The following is an 8188-nucleotide window of genomic DNA, read 5'->3' on the forward strand; positions in this document are numbered from 1 at the left end:
CATGTCAAAGCCTCCTCAATCGAAGCTAGTCCGATCCTATCTGCATCCTCATTTCAAATTCAAAAGAACCTGCTAGATTTTCTATGCCGCATCTCCTCCTGATTCCCCAGCTCATGCCCCGATCTTCTCCTCTTCTTTGTATGCCTCTTTCTCCTCCTTTATCGATAAGGTGAGGTAGCTTTGGAAGGTCTATTGTTTCGCAAACAACCGGCATGCAGCCATCGTTAGATGGAAAGAAGAAGAAGACAATGCGGGAGGAATCTTTTTCCTAGGTTGGCTTCTAAATTTCTTTCTCAAGATTGGCTGGATTCTCTTTCTTGTTCTTCTTTTTGTCCTAGGTCTTTCAGGTGGGTAATGGAGGTGATGTTGTGCTTCCTGCGATCTTTTATATATTTTATCCTAAATACATCTTAATATTTTATTTTATAGTTTTTTCATATAAAACATGCCCTATTATTCTTTTCAAAACTGCTTGAGTCCGAAAAAAAAATCTAGGAGGTAGAAATTCAATCTAATCATCCAATCGATGGATCGGAGGTGTCTATAATTTTGTATCATCGAATAAAATATGTAAGAATAATCTGTTCAAGAATTAGAGTAGTATATCAAAATATATACCTCCGTATTGACATATATATTTTCATATCGAAACTTATTAATAATATTTTATTTTCTTCATTACATGATGCTGGGATATCTGGCTCTCACCACCAGCTGTTGGAGAGGATGTACAGGAGTAGGAGGAGGATGACAGTAAAGGTTCGAGGCCGAGCCACCACCAAACCGGCTCTAGCTCGATGATGCCAAAATTAAATGTTCTGGGCTGCACGCGTGCTACATTGATGTTCGAATGATGTGGGGTCACTAGTGACCCCACAGTCACATGGAGTAGTGTCCGACTCTCAGAATAAATAAGTCTATTAATAATTTTTTTTACTTATTTTAAATATTTATATTTAAAAACTTCACATGTTTAGGTTTAAGTCCGAAAAAGAGATCTAGGAGTTAAAGATTCAATTTAACCATCCAATCGATGGACCGAAAGTGCCTATAGCTCCGTATCATCGAATGAAATATATAGAAATAATCTTTTTGAGAATCTAAGTAGTATATCGAAATATTCATCTCCATATTGACATATATATTTTCATATCAAAACTTATTAATAATATTTTATTTTTTTTCATTATAGGATGCTAGGGCATCCGACTCTCATCCGTTAGCTGCTGGAGAGGACATATAGGAGCAGAAGGATGTGGAGGATGGTGAAGAAGATCTTATATAATTTTTTTAATATGTATGTAATTTTGATACTTGTAAAGCAGTATAAATTTATAAAATTATATAATTTATATTTTTAATATAATATAATTTATATTTATGATTATGTTAAATAATAATTATTTTTATTTATATTAAATTTTAAAAAATATTATTACTTGTTAATATGATTAAAATATATTTTAAAATATTTAATTATATATTTTTAAAAAAATTAAAAACTATTAACGATGGCATCTACCGTCGTTAATGATTTTTTAAAATTTTTATTAAAAAAATTAAAAAATTATTAGTAACAGTAGTAGCAACGATAATGATCGTTACTAATAATTTTTAATATTTTAATTAAAAAATTAAAGTTATTAGTGATAGTTTTTTATTGTTAATACCGTCGCTAATTATCGTTATTAACGATGACGAGTTTGCCATCACTAATAAAGGTAATTAGCGACGAGATTATTTTTATCAAATTTTTAGTGATGGTGAGTCATTACTAATACTATTAGGGACGGCAAATCAACTATTAGCAATGGTATTTAACCGTCGCTAATAGTATGTGCTATCGCTAATAGTCTATATTTTTATAGTGTTGAGTTGATCCGATAATAGAAAATAGAAAAGACAAAGCTTTCAAAATATAAAATAATTCTCTAAACTGATATAGTGATCAACTTAGCTGAGCTAGTTTCGAGCTTAGCCGACTCCGTAAAGAGAAGCCAACTCAATCTCAGAGAAAAATGAACACAGAAAGCAATATAAATCAACATTTTTTCTAAACTGACCCAAAAAATCAATGAGATGATCCTACTATCAAGTAAGTCGATTAAGATAGGATCTGAGCTAACCTACTCTCAGACTAGCAGAGCAAAATAGAATGCTAGATTTTGACATCTGTTGTTGAGCCGACTCGGATTTTCAATCAGCCGACTCAGTGCTATAGTAAGCCAACTCAGTGAATGAAGATAAAATAATGGCTGATTTTTCAAAAATTCAAAAACATGGCTAATTAATTCCAAATAGCTATTTTCTCATTCCAAACAGTTATAGTACTAAATAAAGATATTTTTCAATCAAGAAATATGTGAATTTCATTGAGGGAATCAATTTTGAAAACCTTGAGAAACTTTGAACAACTTATGAAAGACGGAGGGCTTATTGAGTATTGATTGAAGAAAAAAATGGAAGGAACTATAAAAAAAAAGAAGAAATTTAACAGAGTCATAAATCCAATCCTTCCTACATTAAAGTCAGATTAAAAGAGAGGAAAAGTGAGTGAATTTCAGCCAACTATCATTGAGAAAAGTATTAAAGATTGCCTCAACCTCTCAAATATTTAAGGAAAGTCGAAGTTCAAATATTGAATTCTCAGCTATCTCAATTTTTTCAAATTCAAAAAGAGTTTTAGTGTTCCTAATTCTTTTTTTTATACTTTTTGTTTACTTGTAACAAGTTTCTTGAATGTAGAAACTTGAGGTTGGTACGAGCCTTAGAAATTAGATATTATATTGATTTTGATTGGTATCTCCAGAAAAATCAATCAGGATTGATTGTAATCATAGAAAAAAATAATCAAGATTGATTGTAATCCCAAATGAAAATAAACGGGGTTGATTGTGAGCTCGAAAAAAAATAATCAGTCATAAAGTTTTGGTTGGTGAGCCAGTAAAAATCAACTGAGTTGGACTGTAAATCTGAAATAATAATCAGCCTATAATCTTGAAGAGATTATAGTTAGAATTCTCAAATAGATTTATTTGAAGAGTAGATGTAAGTGCTGAATTTAACACCGAACCACTATAAAATCATTATATTTATAATTATAATTATTTTATTTTCTTTTGATTTCCACTGCTACTTTATATTCCATTGCATATCACTTCACTCACACAATCTGAATTATCTTGGGCATGAAATTTTTTTCTAGTTTAAAATTTTAAATTTTTTAAAATCTAATTCATCTTCTCTCTTAAATTGCTACCTCTTAAAAATATATTTTTTTAGAAACTTTCTTGCTGCCATCATTGAACCCTTCACCGGAACTTCTCTCCTTGCATGAGGCCCGAACACCATCTCGCATAGCTACAAAGCACTGTCCTTGATCTTGTATTTTATCATTATATGATCAGAATTAATCTTCTATTTTCTTCCACTTATCATATAATAGAGGAGATTGTTCTCGACACTAATAATTTTCTCCTCTATATCCTTTACTGTCGATACAGACCGTCTCCATAGACCTGCAAGATAATAAACCAAGGTCAGAGAACTTGTTGAATTGGCTCCGTCCGAGTCCTTGCATGCTTAAGTCAATGAGGATTTTTCTAGTGAGAGGTAATTAGAAAAATAAAAGGGGAACAGCAATGCCAGTTGCAAGGAGTAACGAGTATTCTGTTTTCCCTCCTCTTTCTCACTCTTATGTTTGCAGAGAATCTTTCAGGTCTTTTTATTGCTAGAATCTCACATCTTTAGCATTCCTTTATATTGTGATTAAATTTCTCATATGCTAAAATTATGTTTAGTCCTATATTGATTATGTATCGAATAAATTTTAGATTGTTATACAGGATCCAGAAATTTAAATAATATCTTTTAGTAAATCATCTTAAATGAAATTCTCGTTTATTGCAAATGATATCAGAATGAATTTGGCCCATAGACTATGTGCCGATTCAAGAATATTATAATATAAATTCATTAGCTATACACTGGATGGATCTTTGGTCTTTGTATAAGATCAAATAATACCTTTTAATCAATCATTTTGGATAAAATTTTGGGTTATTACGTAAATAACGCAAGCTTGAATCATCTCTTATAAAAATTTTCTTCCCACCGTGATTTTATTTTTTAGCTTTACATGCTCTCTCTATTTTTTTGCTAAGATTTTTGTAATTAGAGATCTTTTACTTATATATGTCCACGAGTCAATATTGCATATTAATATCATATATACATGATAAAATAAACTTGGCAGCTCCAATGCAGTAACTTGCCTATCTTATTGCATATTTCTAGTGTTCGCTAGATTTTTTTTTTCTTTTTTTTTTGTGCGCGTGTGCGTGTGTTTGACAAAACTAGTCCCGTCCTATCCATAATTTTCAGACCAATCTATCTCCTTGCAGTCCAAGATATCCGACCATATATAGCCATGTACTGCACTATTATCCAAAAAAAAAAAAAAACATGTACCACACCATTGCAATGTACTAGTTAGTGGGAATCTAGAAGCTGCACGTCACATGGAAAAGTCAATTAAATTGGACCGAGCTAGGTCTAAGAGAGGACAAAGCCCACATCCTTTTTTCACCGTAAAATACTAAAATAGTATGGAACCTGCCAAACGTTGGGTGGCCAACCAGAAGAAAGGAGCCTGAGAAGGTCTACTTTATATACTTTAAGTTGCTCTGGTCATTTCATCGACGGCCCATCTGAGCCCGGTCCATTTAAACTGGACTTGGACTAGAACTTTTTATCCAGTGAGTTGGATTGGATCTAAAAATCAAACACAGTTTATAAAACAGACCGGACTCGGGTTTACATCGGCCTAGCCCGGACCTAACCCAAACTTAGATATCAACCCCCACCAAATCCCTCTTCTTCGTCCTCGGAGCATACTTAGCTTCATCCCGATATCCCGGCCTCCTCCACGTCGTCACCTCCTCCTTGGTGCTTTGAGTCCTCCCCACCGATCACCGCCTCCTCGTGTTGCCACGACCTCTCCGTCTTGCCTCATTTTCGATGTCTCCTTCTCCTCCTCAACCCTTGCATTGTCCCGTCCTCCTTCTCAGATCTTGCCTCTTTCCTACCACCCCCCCACCTCCTCCCTACCTCTCCGGTCCCCACTTTCTAGTCAAGTCGTCCCCATCTCCCAGCCTTCTTGCCTTCTCTCCACTACCTCCTTCCTGTCGCCAATGCACCTCCCCTCCTCCCCGCCTTTTCTTCGGATGAATAAAAAAACGGTGGTCTGGACAGCCTTCTCCTTCGATTTGAAAAAAAAAAATCCTAAGATCCGTAGCCCGAAGCCCGAAACAGAGCGAGCTCGGATCTGAGAAAGAGGCCCAAAGACCGGATCGAGCTAGGCTCAACCTGAAACGTTACCGCTGTCCTCTATATTGAGCCGGATCCGAACCTAGCCCGGCCCATCCAATAAACAGGTCTAGATCCAAAGGACGCTTATCCACACTGGTGACAGTATCGCTCGCTGTGGAGACGGCCTTGATCGGGAGAAATGATACCCCAGGCCTGGTGTACCATACCAGCGGTGCACCAGGCTAATGAAACTTAGTCACATCATCAGCTTAAAAATATTTTAAAGAAAAAAAAAAAGAAAGAAAGCACAGAGGTGGAGTGGCCAGGGTTCCTCCTTGCGCTCGCATGGGAGAGGAAGACATCGGGTGCACACTTTCTTTCTTTCCTTTTTGTTATTTTAACTTAAGCTGACATGGCCCCGGCACGCGATGCAGCGAAGTCTCATTGGCCAGGTGCACCGCTGATGTGGTACACCGTGTGGAGCGGATAATTTCTCCTTGATTGGTGGGTAGCCCAGCAGCGGGGCTGCAGTGGGGTCGAACCTGGGCCTCATAAGCCACAAACCTATTCGGCACAATTAAGACTTGAAACACCCACTTGAGGACCCTAGAACATAAAGTGACACCTAATTGTCCCATTTTTAAGTTGGTGGGGGTCCCTTTCTCGTGCCACTTTTTTGATCGTCTATAGTATTACTCTATGATTAGTGTAACAACAACCGAAAAGTCTCATGCAACTGCACCCAACCTTATCAGCAAAGCACATGGGCTGAGAAAACTCCATCGTAAAAAAAAACAAAGTACAAGAAAAGATCAGAGCACAATATCCATTGATTCATGGCAAAAAAGAACTCAGACCTTGTACTCCCCCCTTGGCGGCAGCAGCAGCAGCAGCCAACAAGGGAGGAGCAGGTGGTTAATTACATCCAAAACTCTCGGTACCAAAGAAACTACCCATCATCTCCCAAAGCCAGCAACGCAACTCAGCAGACAAAATCTCAGTGCTGCCAGGCAAAGAAAACAAAGAAAGTAAAGTGACAATAAAAGAAAAAAAAGTGAACCAAACACAGCACTGACCCCCCCCCACCCCCCCACAGCCACAGATGTCATCGAGCAACACCCAACATTCCACACTGATTACTAAAGAGTAAACAAAAAGCTACTTAATAAGTACTCCTCCTGCTTCACCTCATTCCAAGAACCCAGTCCTTGTGAGCACAGCATTTCTCATCTTGCTGAGGTCTCTTCCCTTGAGGGTCCTCCCAGCCCCTTCACACATGGAGGAGGATGAGATCTGGCTCCTGGCCATCTTCTTCGCCAGCCATTCATGCGGGGGGACCTTATCATCATCATCATCTTCTTCTTCATAGTCCTCGTCGTTGGAAGCATGATCTGGTCTACAATATTGGCCATCTTTATCGCCATCGAATCTGTAACTATGGCTCTCAGAAGAGCCCTTGTGCCTGTAGATCTCAGACCAGTCAGGGATGGCAACAGGAGCAGACTGTCTAAATGTTCTACCACTGGCACTGCTCTCTGCATTGGCATTGGACCTTGGGATCATTTTGGAGGGAGTTGGGAGACGCCTAGTGGTAGAAGAACCAGTGGAATCCCTAGTCCTCCTAGTCTTTGGGCTCTTATCTCTCCTCTCCCTCACAGTACCCCAGACCTCCTCTTCCTCAAAATCCTCATCCTCCATGGCTAAAGCTAACAAGTCTCAGAAATATGGATAAAACAAAAAGCAGTGAGAACAATAGAGAGTCTAAAATGGCACAGCATAAGCTCTACTCTCTTTTGATGGATCTTTGATCCGAAGGGGTCTACCTGTCTTATAGTATCACCCCAAGTCATACCGTGGGAAAACTGGCAGATGGTTGGAGGGGAGTCTCTCAGGGAACCAATGGACGGAGGGGAAGGTGGACAGGAGCATCTAGGGAACATCAAACTGATGTGTGAGTGATTTTAGGTGGGTTCCAGCACGGGCACTCAGCCCACAGGAAGTGGGGGAACAAAAGTACCCATTTTTAATCCCCATATTTTTCTACTGGAGTACTGCTTAAGAGTACCTCTTAGCGTACCGGGAAGGAGCACTAAACCGGTTTTTTGTACGTCATACACGGGATAAGATGATTTTTAGCGCGCGTTTTACCCTTTCCGGTTCGAAAAACCGGGTCGGGTGGTACGTTAAGCATTTTTTTGACCTTTCCGCATGCGGTAAAGGCTTCCAGCCCCAGCCCCAGCCCCAGCCCCAAGCCGGAGAGTATCGGGGATAGAGGGAGAGAGAAAAAAAGTGGAGAACTGGAGTTAGCTGATTGGACGAACTGGGTACGGATGTCCTTCAACCTTATCCCCAGGAACTGGATGTTGTACTGAAACCATTGGGGATTTGAAGTGCGAGGGGCAGAGCTGGAGTCACGTCTTAGAAGCCCAAGAAGGGGAGGAGAGAGATGGTCATCAGGTCTCAGGTGTTGGGAGGTGATAGGGGAGCATTGAGATGTGTGCGGGATTCCAGGCTTTTTTTTTTTTTTTTTCCTCTCTTCCCCAAAGCCTTTGTTCTCTTTCCTCTTTTGTTTGGTTGTGAAACATGAATAATGGAAGTGACATTCATTGCTCACTTTTAGATGCGCACTCCTCGGTGTTTAATTCTGTCCTTTTTCGTATGAAAAAAAATAATTAATTAAATATAAAATTCTGATCTTGTCTGAATTTTTTATTTTTATTCTAAGCTTGCATAGGTATGAATTTAGCACAACCAATCCATCCAACTCCCTAATTTTCTTAATAAATTCGTAACTTCTATTTGATGACCACGACAGGAATATTATATATTATGATATACTATTAAATTTTAATTTAGTATCATACCAGCAATTTTTTTG

At 38.2% G+C, this 8188-nt stretch overlaps 1 protein-coding gene across 1 annotated transcript; it reads right to left on the reverse strand.

The window, feature by feature from the left end:
* Positions 1 to 6133: 6133 nt before the first annotated feature.
* LOC105046820 (protein S40-6) lies at positions 6134 to 7213 on the reverse strand. The gene has a single exon (XM_029265360.2). It carries the CDS (start codon positions 7006 to 7008, stop codon positions 6499 to 6501), a length of 510 nt encoding a protein of 169 aa, XP_029121193.1. The 5' UTR covers positions 7009 to 7213; the 3' UTR covers positions 6134 to 6498.
* Positions 7214 to 8188: the final 975 nt, after the last annotated feature.

This window comes from Elaeis guineensis, chromosome 6 (assembly GCF_000442705.2).
Source record: "Elaeis guineensis isolate ETL-2024a chromosome 6, EG11, whole genome shotgun sequence".
In the NCBI taxonomy this organism is placed as follows: domain Eukaryota; kingdom Viridiplantae; phylum Streptophyta; class Magnoliopsida; order Arecales; family Arecaceae; genus Elaeis; species Elaeis guineensis.

Coding starts and splice junctions, on each gene's coding strand:
- LOC105046820 (XM_029265360.2), bottom strand. CDS start 7,008: ATGGAGGATGAGGATTTTGAGGAAGAGGAGGTCTGGGGTACTGTGAGG.